We start from the raw sequence: 14358 nt of genomic DNA on the forward strand, positions 1-14358 counted from the left end.
TATCTGTTTTCAATTCTTGGAGCCAGCGTCAGAGGCTATTTCAGATGAGACAGTATAAGCCAAGGGCTGGTGGGTTCTCTTCCTCCCGGGGCCAGGACCACCCTGACCCACTCCTCTTGGTGCAGGTTGTTCGCCGCAGGACCCAGCGGAGGAAGTCCACCATCACTGCTCTGCTCTTTGGTGAGAGCTCTGCGAGTGCCAGGCAGTGTGGGCATGCGGGAGTCTGTCCTCACGCTCATGTGGACGTGGAGCTTCCTCCTCGGGGGCCTGGAGTGGGCTGTGGTCACCATTGCTCTCTGGGCCTCCTAGGGGAGGATGACCTGGAGGCACTCAAGGCCAAGAACATCAAGCAGACGGAACTGGTGGCTGACCTCCGGGAAGCCATCCTGCGCGTGGCACGCCACTTCCAGTGCACAGACCCCAAAAACTGCAGCGTGGTGAGTCGCCAGCTCCCTGGGCTGCTACCAAACACGGCCCTAACTCCTCCAACCCCCTTGGTGGGCCTGTTTTCACTGTGGCAGGAGCTGACTCCAGACTACAGCATGGAGAGCCACCAGCGGGACCACGAGAACTACGTGGCATGCTCACGCAGCCACCGGCGCCGAGCCAAGGCCCTGCTGGACTTTGAGCGGCACGACGACGACGAGCTGGGCTTCCGCAAGAACGACATCATCACAGTGCGTTGGGGGCGCTGGGTTACCAGGTCCTCAGGCTGTGGCGGGTTCCCCAGACTCCCTCCACCAAGCCCCACCCAACCCCTTTCCCTGCCAAGAGCTTCTCTTGTGAAGATGTAGGGGTCTTGGCCTGGCCTAGTTGCTGAGGAGTCATATCGGGGGTGCAGGAGGCGCTGGCCCAGGGCACCCAGCTTTGGTTCCTGCTGTTTTTCCTCCTGTGCAGATCGTGTCTCAGAAGGACGAGCACTGCTGGGTGGGGGAGCTCAACGGCCTGCGAGGTGGGGTCCTTGGTCTGCTCTTGAGCTGGGAGAGGGAGGAGGGGGTGGGCACAGAAGACTTGGGTGACCCTGGCCGCCACCAGGCTGTTCTCCTCTATACCCCTGCCTGGCTTGAGGTCCCTGAAGCAGCTGAGCCGGCTTCCCACTGCCTCAGCCTGCCTGCAGGCTGTGTCTGCTCTGTCCTCGGCCCTCGTGGTTGCTCCTTACAGGGCCTGTTTTTCCCACAGGCTGGTTTCCAGCCAAGTTCGTGGAAGTCCTGGATGAGCGCAGCAAAGAGGTGAGGGGGGTGGGCGGGCTAGGCACGGCTGGCACCCTTCTAGCCAGGGCCTGCGTGCCCAGTGAGTCCTGGCCTGTAGCATGGCAGAGAGGACAGAGGAGGGTGACTGGCTGCAGGCATCAGGCAGGGCTTTCTCAGACCCATCCCTCCCATCAGTACTCCATCGCGGGGGATGACTCGGTGACGGAGGGGGTCACAGACCTCGTGCGAGGGACCCTCTGCCCGGCCCTTAAGGCCCTGTTCGAACATGGACTGAAGAAGCCATCCCTGCTTGGGGGCGCCTGCCACCCCTGGCTGTTTATCGAGGAGGTAAGTCAGTGGCTGGGCCCATGACCCCCACCCTGCACCAGCCCTGCTGTGCCCCCTAGTACCCATCTTAGGTCCTTCCTGCCCCACAGAGAGGATGGGAAGAGCTGGCAGCGTGGTGACAGGTGCCCAGTCGGCCCCAGGGGGTTTGAACCAGCATCTTCCTGTCCCTGCACTCACACCGTGTGCTGTCCCCACAGGCTGCAGGCCGGGAGGTCGAGAGAGACTTTGCCTCCGTGTATTCCCGTCTGGTGCTCTGTAAGACCTTCAGGTAACTCGGCCCGGGTTCTTCTGGTGGGGTCACCAGCAGTGGGAGGGCGGGGCCTGACCCAGCCCCGGCACCCCAGGAGCTTTGGTGTCCCCTCAGGTTGGATGAAGATGGCAAAGTCCTGACCCCAGAGGAGCTGCTCTACCGGGTAAGGGGGCCTCCTCTGCCAGACCCTAGAGACCTCTCTGGGGTTAGCCTGTGGGGGAGCCTGAGTGACAGCTGACGGTGCCATTCCCAGGCCGTGCAGTCTGTGAACGTGACCCACGATGCAGTGCATGCACAAATGGATGTGAAGCTCCGCTCACTGATCTGCGTGGGGCTCAAGTGAGTGTGGAAAAGGGGTTGAAGGAGAGCCCTGGAGTGGGGGGACCCAGCCCAGCATCAGGGGGGGTCCTTACAGGGAACCCTAAAGGACAAAGAACCTCAGGGGCTCAGGTCCTTCCCCAAAGAGGGTGGTCTGGGAGCTGCTGAGAGACAGGTCAGAGGCTTCCACCGTGGCTGCAGCCAGAAGGGCCTGGAGCCGCCCCTGCTCCCCACTCCTGGCCATGTCCCCAGTGAGCAGGTGCTGCACCTGTGGCTGGAGGTGCTCTGCTCCAGCCTGCCCACCGTGGAGAAGTGGTACCAGCCCTGGTCCTTCCTGCGCAGCCCAGGCTGGGTCCAGATCAAGTGTGAGCTCCGGTGAGGACCTTACTGGGCTTGGGGGATGGAGGTGGGGTGGGAAGGGCTAGCTGGGGGTGACAAGAGCCTTACCACCCCCTCCTCACCTCTAGAGTCCTCTGCTGCTTTGCCTTCAGCCTCTCCCAGGACTGGGAGCTCCCTGCAAAGAGAGAGGTGGGTGGTGTGGGCCTCGTAGGGCCTGCACTGATGGAGCTGCCCAAACTGTTCGCGGGGTGGCTAAGGTGGGAACCCGAAGTGCTGGTGTCAGCGGTTAGGAACTACCCCAGCCATGCCCAAGGCCTGTGAGGTGAGGGGCTGCCCTGTTTGCAGGCGCAGCAGCCCCTGAAGGAGGGCGTCCGGGACATGCTGGTGAAGCACCACCTCTTCAGCTGGGATGTGGACGGGTGACCCCCTCCTCCCCAGCCCAACCTCGGACCTGCGTCTGAGGTGGCCCAGGGAAGAGCAGCTCCAGAGCCCTGGCCGGGGCCCCGGGATATCAGGCTGCCCCGCTCCACGTTCCCCAGCACATCCCAGGTGGTGGGAGCAGAGGGTACCCTGCCCCACCAGGGTCCTTAGGGATGCTCTAGGCCAAACCACAGTTTGTACCAAAAACCTTGTGAGGAGGTGGGGGAGCCATGTCTGTGCTCAGGAAGAGGGAAGGGGATGGGGGTGGCTAGTAGGCTCCTGGCCTCTTTGGTTTATAAATAAACTGTGTCTGTCTTTGAGAAAGCACCTGCCTGTCTTCTGTGCAGCTAGGGCTGTAGAGCTGTATTCAGGTCCAAGGTTCTGCCCTTCCTTGAGTGGTCTAGAAGGCACTGCGTGGCCCCTCAGATGCTGGGACACAACAGACCCGGGACCCAGCTGTGCTACCCACCCCTTCCACGGACTGAATAAGATGGACTAACAGGCCTGTGTTTTTGTTTTTATTTTAAAAAGTTCACACACCTTCCCCATCTTTGTCCCAGCACTGGTTTTGGTGACTCCACCCCTACTCCCCTATGAGTCAGCCCAGAATGTGAAGCCAGTGGCCCCAGGGCAGGAGATGGCCACCCCTCAGCCCCACCGCAGGGTGAAGCTGGGCCCGAAGCTCCTCCTGTCCTAGGGCCACGCTGGCTGCAGTGAGGCGGCGGGGACGGAATGTGAGTGGGTGGAGAGCTCCTGGCAGGAAGGCCAGGTAGCACCTCTGCCCTCATGGCACTGATAAGGAGCCAGGAAGCAGGGCAGGTGGGGCATAGGCCGTGGCAGGGTACTTACATGTCAATCACACGTGATGGGTGGGCCTGGGTAGCTGCATGCCAGACTGGGCACCACACTGTGGCACGCAGCTCAAGGGTAACCTTGCATCCAGCCCCCAGGAGCCATGGCCTTCCAGGCCCTTCTGTGAGAGTAGGATGGGAGGGAGTTGCACCCATCTCCTGTCCGCACCCCCTCCCCCAAAAATATATATGTAGGTTGATATATAATATAGAGGTATATACACCTGTACATAAAATTGTTGCCACCAACCACTAAATGGTTACACTACACCAAGACACTAAAATGGCAGGGATCCTGGGGTTGGCAGACACAGGGAATAGGGGGTAGAGGCCCAGGCTAATTTCTCCCTTCACAGCAAAGCAGGGAGAGAAAGGAAGGAGATTCACCCCTTAACCTGTCTCAGCCCTGGGTCAAAAGAGAAGCCTCCCGCCTGGCCAGGCTTCACCTACCTTAGCCAAATTGTAGCCAGACAGACAGTGCCCCCTGACCTCAAAAAAGGAGGTCAAGCTGAAATGGCCCTGACCGTGTGTCCAAAACCCCAGCGTGAGAGCCAGGGCTGCTTCTTGATAGCTGCTCTCCTCTGCCCTGCGTGGGACTGAACCAGGAGTAAGGGCTTCTCAGTTCTAGCCTCCCAGGGAAGGGAAAAAGCAGGGGCTGTGATTGTCAAGACTCACAACCATGTGGAGAGGCCAAATCACGCAGGAGAGCCACGCATTGGAGTACCCTGGCTCCCAGCCCCTTCCCCACCCCGTCTTGAGCCAGAGAGCTACAAGCAGGAATCCCAGTGCAGCTGCAAATCATGGCCATCGAGGAAGTCTGTGGAGAAGAGGCTGGGGGCTGTGGTGCTGAGGGGGGCTAGGCTCAGCACGGGACCACCTGACGACAGCTCCAGCCAGTCCATGCTGTCCAGGTGGCCATCAGCCAGGTCCAGGCCCATGGTGCTGCTGGGCTCAGGAACAAAGTGCAATTCCGAGGTGTCCATGGGTGACGGGGGGTGGTCCAGGATGGCAGTGCTGCTCAGCATCTGGCTATGGAGGTCGTCAATGAGGGAAAGGGGCTCTGGCCCGTCATGCCCACTGGTCAGCAGGGGCAGCCCCGTGCTGCTCTCCAGGAAGTCCTCCAGGCGTCCAGGGAGGGAGGGTGAGCCTGGCGGAGGTGGGGCAGCCTGGGGCAGCTCAGTAGAAGGTGATGGCTGTGCTGCCAGGGGGGACCCACAGACTGTCTTCGGGGATGGCTTCTCCTTCCCTGGCAGGGATGGCGGCTCCTTGAAATCTGCTGAAATTTCTGCCAATCAAGAGAGTAAATGGATATCAGAAGCCAAGCCTGTATATCTACATGCAAAAGAATGAAGGTGGACCCCCCAAGTCACACCATTTACAAAAATAAAACGGATCAAAGACTTAAATGTAAGAGCTAAGACTATAAAACTCTTAAAAATATTTGCAAATCACATATTTGATAAAGAAGTGATATCCAGAATACACAGAGAACTTCTAAAACTCAACAACAAAAAACGAAACTTGACTCAAGAATAGGTAAAAGAAAGATTTGAACAGACATTTTTCCAAAGATGATATACAAATGGCCAACAGCACATGAAAAGAGCTCAATATCACTAGTCATGAGGGAGACCACAGTGAGATACACCTCAAACCCACTGGAGTGGCTACTATAAAATTAAATTTTTAAGAAAGTATTGGTGAGGATACAGAGAAACTGGAGCCCTTGTGCCCTGTGGTAGAAATGCAAAATGGTGCAGCTGCTATGAAAAACAGTATGGAGGTTCCTCCAACACTTACTTACTTACTTAAAAATAGAATTACCATATGATCTAGCAATTCCACTGCTGGGCATATACCCAAAAGAATTGGAAGCAGGGTCTCAGGTATTTGTACATAGGTGTTGATAAGTGCATTCACAACAGTAGAATGTGGAAGCAACCTATGTCCATCAATGGATGAAGGAAGTGATACTATGCTTAGTGCAACAGCCTGTCACAAAAGACAATTCATGATTGCACTTAGTCAAAATCATAGAGACAGAAAGTAGAATGGCAGTTGCTACAGGCTGGCGGAAGGGCCAAATGGGAAGTTACTGTTTAATGGGGATAGTTTCAGTTTTACGAGATCAAAAGAAAGGGAGATGGATGGCAGTGATGGCTGTACACATTATGAATGTATTTAATACCACTGAACCATGCACTTAAAAATGGTTAGTTACAATGGGCTGGGTGCAGTGGCTCACGTCTGTAATCCCAGCACTTTGGGAGGCCAAGTGGGGTGGATTACTTGAGGTCAGGAGTTCGAGACCAGCCAGGCTAACATGGTGAAACCCCGACCTCTACTAAAAATACAAAAATTAGCCAGGCATGATGGTGCACGCCTGTAATCCCAGCTACTCGGGAGGCTGAGGTAGGAAAATGGCTTGAACCCGGGAGGCGGAGGTTGCAGTGAGCCAAGATTGCACCACTGCACTCCAACACTGGGAAACAGAGTGACACCCTGTCTCAAAAAAAAAAAAGGTTATGATGAGTTGGGCACAGTGGCTCACACCTGTCATGCCAGCACTTGGGAGGCTGGGACAGGAGGATTGGCTTCAAGCCAGGAGTTTGAGAGCAGCCTGGGCAACAAGGCAAGACCCCATCTTTATCAAAAAACAACAACAAAAAAAGGTAAATTTTAGGTGTATTTTACCACAATTTTTTTTTTTTTTTGAGACTTGAGTCTCACTGTTGCCCAGGCTGCAGTGCAGTGGGGCAATCTTGGCTCACTGCAACCTCCGCCTCCCGTTTTCAAGCAATTCTCCTGCCTCACCCTCCTGAGATTACAGGCACGTGCCACCACGCCTGGCTAATTTTTTCACCATGTTGGTCAGGCTGGTCTCGAACTCCTGACCTCGTGATCCACCTGCCTTGGCCTCCCAAAGTGCTGGGACTACAGGCGCCCGCCACCATGCCCGGATAAATTTTTTGTATTTTTTAGTAAAGACGGGGTTTCACCATGTTAGCCAGGATGGTCTCGATCTCCTGACCTCGTGATTTGCCTGCTTCAGCCTCCCAAAGTGCTGGGATTACAGGCGTGAGCTACCACGCCCAGCTGATTTATCACAATTTTTAAAAAATCGAAAAAAATGTGCAAAGGACTCGGCCATTCTCCAATAGAAGATACACAAATGGTCAGGCAGCACATGAAAAGATGTTCCACGTCACTAAATGACAGAAATGCAAACTAAGATACCACTTCACACCCATTAGGATGGCTTGTATCAAAAAATTGAAAATAAGAAGTGCTGGTGAGGAGGTGAAGAAACTGGAACCCTTGTGCATTGCCAGTGTGAATGTAAAACGTTACAGCTTCAGTGGACACAGTTTAGTGATTCCTCAAAAAGTTAAACACAGAAGTTACCATATGAGGCGGGGTGCATTGGCTCTTGCGTGTAATCCTATCACTTTGGGAGGCCGAGGCGGGCAGACTGCCTGAGCTCAGGAGTTCAAAACCAGCCTGGGCAACACAGTGAAACCCCGTCTCTACTAAAAAAACACACAAAAAATTGGCTGGGCGTGGCGGCGGGTGCCTGTAGTCCCAGCTACTCGAGAAGCTGAGGCAGGAGAATTGCTTGAACCCCAGAGGCAGAGGTTGCAGTGAGCCAAGATCGCGCTACTGCACTCCAATCTGGGCAACAGAGTGAGACTCCGTCTCCAAGAAAAAAAAAGAAGAAGAAATTACCATATGATCCGTCAATTCCAACCCTAGGTTTATGCCCAGAACTGAAAGCAGGGACTCAAGACAGACACTTGCACACCGATATTCACAACATCCAAAGGGTGGAAACAGCCCAGGTGTCCAGCCACAGATGAATGGATGAAGAAAATGTGGTGTATCCGCACTACAGGGTATGATTCAGCCTTTAAAAAGAGTGAAATTCTGACACATGCTGCAACACAGATGGACCCTGAGGACATTATGCTGAGTGAAATAAGCCAGACACAGAAGGACAAACTGTGAGTCCACTTCTGTGAGGTCCCCACGATAGGCAAATCCATAGAGAAAGTGGGATGGGGACTGCCAAGGGCTGGAGTTGGGGAGAATGGGGAGTTACTGTCTAATGGGTCCAGTTTCCTTATGGGGTGATGAAGTTCTGGAGTGGATAGGGGTGACAGTTGCACAACACTGTGAATGGACCTAATACCTCTGAATTGTACATTTAAAAAATGGTTAGAATGGCAAATTCTATTATCTCACCACAACTAAAAAAAGAATTATGCAAAAACCAGGCCTGCTCCCCAACCCTGTGGGTTCTGGCCCCCCCTGTCCTGGCAGAATGCACTCTTTGCCCTGCAGCCGCTCTCACCAGGCAAGGAGGTCGCTGCCTGCCCAGCTGCCACCACCTGCCCAGACCTCTCTCCTCAAACACCTGCTTCTGGCATCACTGCCACCTCTTGGGCCACTTTTCAGTGTCCCTTTGGCGGCAGGCAGCACCCACACCCACCATCTCCCTTTCTCTGCCATCCCTTAGAAGCTAGAGTTCAAAGCCTGTTCCCTTTTCCTTCTTGAACAATCTCTCTGGGGTAGCACCTCCTTCCCTTGGAACCTCCTGAAGCTCACACCAAGGCCTCGCTCCTGAGCGCCCAGCCCAGCCGTCCTCACAGCAGGTCCCATACCTGCCGCCTCAGTGCCACCTGCACTGGTGAGAGATGCGCCTCAGACCCCAGGGACCCAGGGATTCTCCCTAGGGCTTGAGAATTACAGACCTCACAGGAACACCAGTGACTGAGCTCTTGTCTTAAGTTGAAATAAAATTCACACAACATCAAATCTACTCTGGTAGAGCTGTGGTTCCAGGCTGAGCTCCCACTTTGCCTGCACCCCTCAGCCGCTCCTCCTCCTGAAGCCACTGAGACACTCAAAGAGAAGTCCACGCTCACCACCCAGCATCAGCACCACAGGCCCAGACTTCTTGCCTGCTGCCGCCAGTGAGCTCCTCCCCAGGACCATCTCGGGGTCATCTGGGATCTTCCACTCCCAGCTGGGTCCCCTCACACAGACGCGCGCTGTTTCCTGCCCAGCATCTGCCCTACCTCCTTCTTCCCCTCTGCAGGGGAACCTCCCAGAGAGCTCTCTACGGCCACCCCCACCCTGTTCCCAGGCCTCTCACGGACTTCCTGTTGTGCCCATGATGCCTACTTCCATGCCCATGATGCCTACTTCCGTGTCCAGGCCTCGGTCCTCAGCTCCCTTGGTCACGGCTGGCTTCCAGGACACCACACCCTGCCACTACTTGTCCTCCCGACCCCCAAGGCTGGGCTTAGCCCCAACCTCTGCTCCCCCACCTCACACCCTGGGCAGCCTCCCAGCTCCAACTGCCAATCTAGATGTGACAACACTCCAACTCCTACCTCCAGCCCAGACCTCTCTCACAAATCACAAATGCCACTTGATGTCAACTGTCCCTGTGAACCCTCCATTCGGTCTCGTGACACACCCCATCAGGGACCGCGCAATGTGGTCCCACACGTGCCCCCTCCCCAGCTCACCCCATCAATGGCCACTCCACCCTGGCCCTTTAGGCCACAGCCCTTGAAGTCATCCTTGGCTGTTCCTTCCCTCTCCCCCCACTTCATCCATAAAGACACTAACCTGGCTCTCTCCAAATGGGGCTGATTCCAGCCGCTCCTCTGCCCGCCACTGCTGCCTGCTGGGCCAAAGCCCAGCTCTCCAGTCGCCCCCCAACCTGGGGCTCCCTGCTTCTGCCCTTGCACAGCTACTATCGCCTGGGTCCTGCATCAGACCAGGCCTTTTCTGCTCAAGGCTGTGCGATGGCTTCCCACACAATGGAGCCAAAGCCACCCTGCCCTGGTGCCCAGGAGGCCACGCATGATCTGGCCACGAAGGCCTTCTTCCCCTTTCCTCAACTCCACTCCAACCCGCCAGGTACCCCCGAGGCCCCACAGATGCACACAGCTGCCCCTGCTCACAGGAGACATCCTGGACCTTCCCCACCAGGCTCCCCAGACCTCTCCCTCCCCTCCATTTTTGTCCTAAGGCTCCTCTCGGATCTTCCATATGATCTGCTTATTTCTTATATTTGTTGTCCACCTCCCCAGGCTGCACTGTGAGCTCCACAAGGGCAAATGTCTCTTCTGTTCATTGGCAGGCGAGGGCCTTGGGGCAGTGCTTCCAGCTGAAGGACGGCACCTTCCCTGGTCCTCTCGCCCAGGCCTTGGAGACGGGAGGGCTCACAGCCACCACTGCATCCACAGTGCTTGCCCAAGACTGGTCACGCACGGAAGCATTCAATAAAAACAAACCAACCCAGGGCTAGAGACACCTATGAACAGAGAAGGCCGTCAGGGAGGCAGCAGGGGACCTGGGGTTACCTCCGCTCTGAATGAGAATGTCAAACAGGTCGTCCATCTGCTGGCTTGAGGAACCATTTTCCTGTGGGACAAAGGAAAAAAAAAAAAGATAAAAATCTTGAATGGGGGCTCCCAGCCTGAACTATGAATGAGGCCCCTCCCTCTGCCCCAGAATAAGCAGCCAGATCCACAGGACCCATGGGTGTGCCCGGACTCCTGGAGCCCGTCCCCTAACAACCCACTCCCCAAGGCCTCTCTGACCCTGAAGCTGGGCTTCGCCTGCCCCCTATTCCTCCGGGTGGGGCTGTAGGAGCCTCAGCCCAGCAGCCTAGGGCAGCTGCCAACACTAGCCAGGCCTAGCCCGCCTTCCTCACCTGCTGTTTGGGCTGCTGGCTCATGGCTTCCTCATAGCCAGGTGGTTCCTTCTTCAGCAGAGAAGTGGGGGTCCCAAAGAGGGGCTGCAGTGGGTGTTCCAGGTCCATCTGGGCAGAGGGGGCAGGCGCTGGAGAGCCAGGCTGGGACGAGGGCTGGACAGGAGAGCAGGGAGAGGACCAGTGGCCAGGGGGCTGGGGGTGCAGACCTGCCTTGTAGGGGGTGGGGGGCTGGGGGTGGGGATAGGGCCAGGGCCTCTCACACTCTAGGAGGGAAGATGGGAGGCACTGGCTTTTAGGGAGCTTTCATGAAAGCCACTAGGTAGGAAGGAATACAGGATGGGGGGCCCTCAACCCTGCAGGGAGTGCGTGGCCCCTTGAGGTTTGGGAGAGGTCTCTGGGCTGGGCTGGTCACCCCCTGAGATTTCTGCAGCTTCTTTCTCTGCTTGGGGCTGCTCAGGGACCCCTATCTCCTATCCTGAGGTACCTGTTCCTGTCACTGTCTTCTCTACCCCCAAGTTCTGCAGGACCACGAGGCTACATAAAGCCTTAGGGCAGCCTCACCTGTGGCCTGGGCTGAGAGAGGGTCTGCTGAGGGAGCTTTCCGCTGCTGACACCTTGGTGGGGACAGCTAGCCTCTCTGAGGAGAGGACCCTGAGCTGGATCCTGGCCAGAGAACCCCACAGCCTCTCCCCAGGGCAGGCTACCTCTGACCTTCACTGGCCACTCCCCACAGAGCAGCACTAGGGCAGGCCCAGCCTGGGTACGGGCTGCTCAGGAGTCCTGCTGCTGAGGTGCCGAAATGTTCTAGTCTCAACAGCCAGAGAGGTGGGGAGCTCACCAATGGCTCCGCCCTACAGCTAGGGGGTCTGAGGCAGGTCCCTTAACTTTCCTAAGTCTCAGTACCCCCCTGGTGAAGGAAGATTAAATGAAGCAAACACAAAATGTCCAGCACGAGGGGGCCCCTGGCCCAAGAGGGCTGTAGCGAGACGCTCTTCCCACCCTCCTCTGGGCCCTGCCCGGTTCCTCCCATACCCAGGTACCTGCTGGGGGCTCCCACTGGACAGGCCAGGGCTGTCTGCATTCTTATTGGTCACGGTGAGGACAAGGTGGGTCCCTGTGGAGTCAGTGATGAGGGTGGGAGGTGCAACCCCCTTGATGAGGCCGGGGCCCTGAGGCCCCAGAAGCAACTGCGGGGCGGGGACCGGCTCGGGCTCAGGCTGCAAGGCTTCCTGCTTCACCACCACGGACGGGGGCCCCGGGGCCACAGCACAAGGGTCTATGTGGTTGGTGGCTGGGGCCGCCAGGCTGGGGTTGAATGGGTGAGCGGGGCCCAGGGGCTGTCGGCTCAGCTGGCAGCTGGAGAAGCTGTTCTCCTGCTTCACGGGGGTGCCGAGGGGGGCGGGGGCGGGCTGCTGGGCTCGCTTCTCCTGCTCCAGCTGCAGCTTGAGCCGCTCCACCAGCTGCTGCTTCTGCCGGAGCATGCGCGTCAGCGCCTCGATCTGCTTGTCTTTCTCCTGCAGCATCTGGTCCTTGTCGCGCCCCTCTAGCTCCGCCCGCCCCCCAGGGCTCAGGCAACAGGACCCGGCCCGGGGGCCCTCCTCCTTCACGAGGATCTGCAGTGGCGAGGCCTGCAGGGTCAGCTGCGTCAGAGGTGACGTCACCATCTCACCAAAGGTGTCCCCGGGGGTGGAGTTTTCATCGCCCGTGCTGAGCAGTGAGCGCTCTGAGGGGGTGGGAGACACGGGGGGTGTGGAGCCCGTGCTGCCAAACTTCACCACTCCATTGCTGGTCACCGTGGCCACCACCACCTCAGTTGGAGCCAGGCCTGCTGCCACCAGGGCTGGCCCCGTGCTCAGCCGGGCCGCTGGGAAGGCTACCACCACCTCGCCAGCCTTGTGCAGGATAGAGGTGGTGGCAGGGGCCTTGGGGGCTCCTGGGACAGGGCTGATTTGGTCTTGATAGGCTCGAAGGCGCTCAATCAGCTCAGTTTTGGTGCCTGAGACAGGCAGTGATCGCAACTTCAGCTCCTGCTTCAGCTCAGCCACCTGCAAGGCAGTCAAGAGTCAGGGAGGCCAGAGGCAGCTGGACACAGGGCACTGGGTCCACGCAGAAGGGCAGTCTGGGCCCCATGGGCCACTTCAGATGCATCAACTACCCTAATCCTCCAGCAGCCTGGAGGGCGCAATGCCCCCCACCACCTGAGCCAACAGCATCCTCTCTTTCATTGTTCTCACTCTAGCAGGGGTCTGGTTAAAATGCTCCCCACCTATGCAGGCAACGGGGGCTGGTACATGGTGCCCACAGCTGTCCCCAGCCCCCAGCCCCCAGCATGGTGCATGGGCTCAATAAATATTCAATGGAACAGACTGTATTTTGCAAAGAGAAAACTGAGCTCATGAAAGTAGGGCCCAGCCTGGTTCAGAGAACAAGTTCTCAAGGGAGAGCTTGGTCCAATCCACCTTCTGATGGGGCAGAGAAAACACGCAAGGCACTGGGCATGACCCACTCCTCTCCAAGGCCCTAGGATGGAAGCCAAGTCTGTGGCCCTGATCACAGGCCGCTCTCTTCCCAGGCAGACACTGCACCTGAACGGCAGAGTGAGCTCTGCATTAACCGGCAAAGGGGAAAATGCGGGCAGGGTTGCTACTGGACAGTCCTGTCTACACTGACCAGGTCTGCGACTGTGGACAAGCTCCTCCTGTCACTGCCTCAGCTTGACCATCCTCAAAGGGGCACCAATCCCCACTTCTCACACTGCATGCACCACGTAAGTCGAGGAAGATAAGAGACATGCGACTGCCTGGACAGATGCTGGCTGTGCTGCCAACAACAGGAACCACCACGAGGAAGCTGGTGTCATTCACCATGACCACCTCCAGGCAGCCTCAGAGCTGTGTCCAAGGTGCCCTGTCTGATGGGGACCAGAGCCTGAAGCCCTGCCCTGCTTTCCATGACGGTGGGTCCTAGGCTGGCTGCCTTCCCTGCCTAAAAACCAGCACCCAGACAACCCCTGTGGGAAGGGCCAGGCTGGCAGTGGCTCAAGTTTTCCAGTGGCCATGTACCTTCATGTCGTCCAGGTTGGCCGGCAGGGCTCCCGGCTTGCCAGTCAGTGAGGTGCTGTTCTGACGTGCCAGCCCACAGGGCCCAGGGGCGCCCGAGCTGGAGCTGCTATTGGTAGTGGAGAGGCTGCGTACTGGGGGGGTCCCGCTGCTTCCCAGGGCCTCGCCTGCTGACCTGGGAAGAAAAGGCAGAAATTAGCCCCATCCAGCTTCGCCCGTGGCCTCTGCAGGTGGCAGCCCAAGCCTGGGCAGCAGGGTTGGGTACAGATGGGCATGGGGCAAGGGCCCAGCAAAGGCTAGGGTGGCCCTGCCTGCAGACCACTCTGTAGCATCCAGACCAGCGGGTCCTTAAAGACATGAGGTTCACCCCCACCAGACCTGGCACCTGCCTGGCTCAGGGTGGCTCGGGGAGGGCAGGGGCAGGCAGTGAGGAGCGGGTGCCTACTTTGGCGGGGCAGGCAGGATGGCCTGGTAGTTGTGGTGCTGCTGCTGCTGCTGGTTGAGGATCTGCAGCTGGAGGAAGAGCTGCTGCTGCTGCAGGATCTTGGCGTAGGATGAGTCCATGGGGGGTGCCCCCCTGTCCTGCTTCTGGTCCGGGGGGATGTACTGGTGGTACTTGAGCTTCTTCACCTTTGGCTTCAGCTCCTTGGCCTTCTTGCTGCGCTGTGACTTCTCACTGGCAGACTTGGGTTGGCTTTGCTGAGGGCACAGGAGACAGGGTGCCATTCAGGGGCAGCCTCAGGCTTCTCGGGGTGGGGCTGGCAACTCTCCCCACACCTGTGTGGCTTCCGAGAAGACATCCCCATCCACACTTTGCCCATTTCCACTCTTCCCTGTGGGACCGTACACCCCG

At 57.6% G+C, this 14358-nt stretch overlaps 2 protein-coding genes across 67 annotated transcripts in view; one reads left to right on the forward strand and one right to left on the reverse strand.

Annotated features, from left to right (window-relative positions):
* Positions 1-3369, forward strand: part of SGSM3 (small G protein signaling modulator 3) — a 39322-nt gene extending 35953 nt beyond the window's left edge. For 15 of the 50 annotated variants that reach the window (XM_016939237.4, XM_063807901.1, XM_054675846.2 and 12 more), the window contains 11 exons: positions 126-180; positions 310-437; positions 522-677; positions 898-952; positions 1180-1229; positions 1386-1538; positions 1736-1806; positions 1903-1951; positions 2042-2127; positions 2308-2481; positions 2574-2900. In XM_016939237.4, the coding sequence (XP_016794726.2) occupies positions 126-180; positions 310-437; positions 522-677; positions 898-952; positions 1180-1229; positions 1386-1538; positions 1736-1806; positions 1903-1951; positions 2042-2127; positions 2308-2481; positions 2574-2766 (1170 nt within the window). In that variant the 3' untranslated portion in view covers positions 2767-2900. Of the gene's footprint in view, positions 1-125; positions 181-309; positions 438-521; positions 678-897; positions 953-1179; positions 1230-1385; positions 1539-1735; positions 1807-1882; positions 1952-2041; positions 2183-2307; positions 2482-2573; positions 3190-3212 lie in introns of those variants that run through there. The other 35 variants (XM_016939246.4, XM_063807910.1, XM_063807898.1 and 32 more) reach the window with 7 other exon arrangements.
* The window catches only part of MRTFA (myocardin related transcription factor A), a 224572-nt gene continuing 213583 nt past the window's right edge, over positions 3370-14358 (reverse strand). For all 17 annotated transcript variants that reach the window (XM_016939226.4, XM_016939225.4, XM_063807877.1 and 14 more), the window contains 6 exons: positions 13951-14204; positions 13509-13680; positions 11487-12491; positions 10447-10599; positions 10094-10154; positions 3370-5001 (listed from right to left, as the gene is read on the reverse strand). In XM_016939226.4, coding sequence (XP_016794715.2) covers positions 4484-5001; positions 10094-10154; positions 10447-10599; positions 11487-12491; positions 13509-13680; positions 13951-14204 — 2163 coding nt within the window. In that variant the 3' untranslated portion in view covers positions 3370-4483. The remainder of the gene's footprint in view (positions 5002-10093; positions 10155-10446; positions 10600-11486; positions 12492-13508; positions 13681-13950; positions 14205-14358) is intronic.

This window comes from Pan troglodytes, chromosome 23, assembly GCF_028858775.2.
Source record: "Pan troglodytes isolate AG18354 chromosome 23, NHGRI_mPanTro3-v2.0_pri, whole genome shotgun sequence".
Taxonomy (NCBI): Eukaryota; Metazoa; Chordata; class Mammalia; order Primates; family Hominidae; genus Pan; species Pan troglodytes.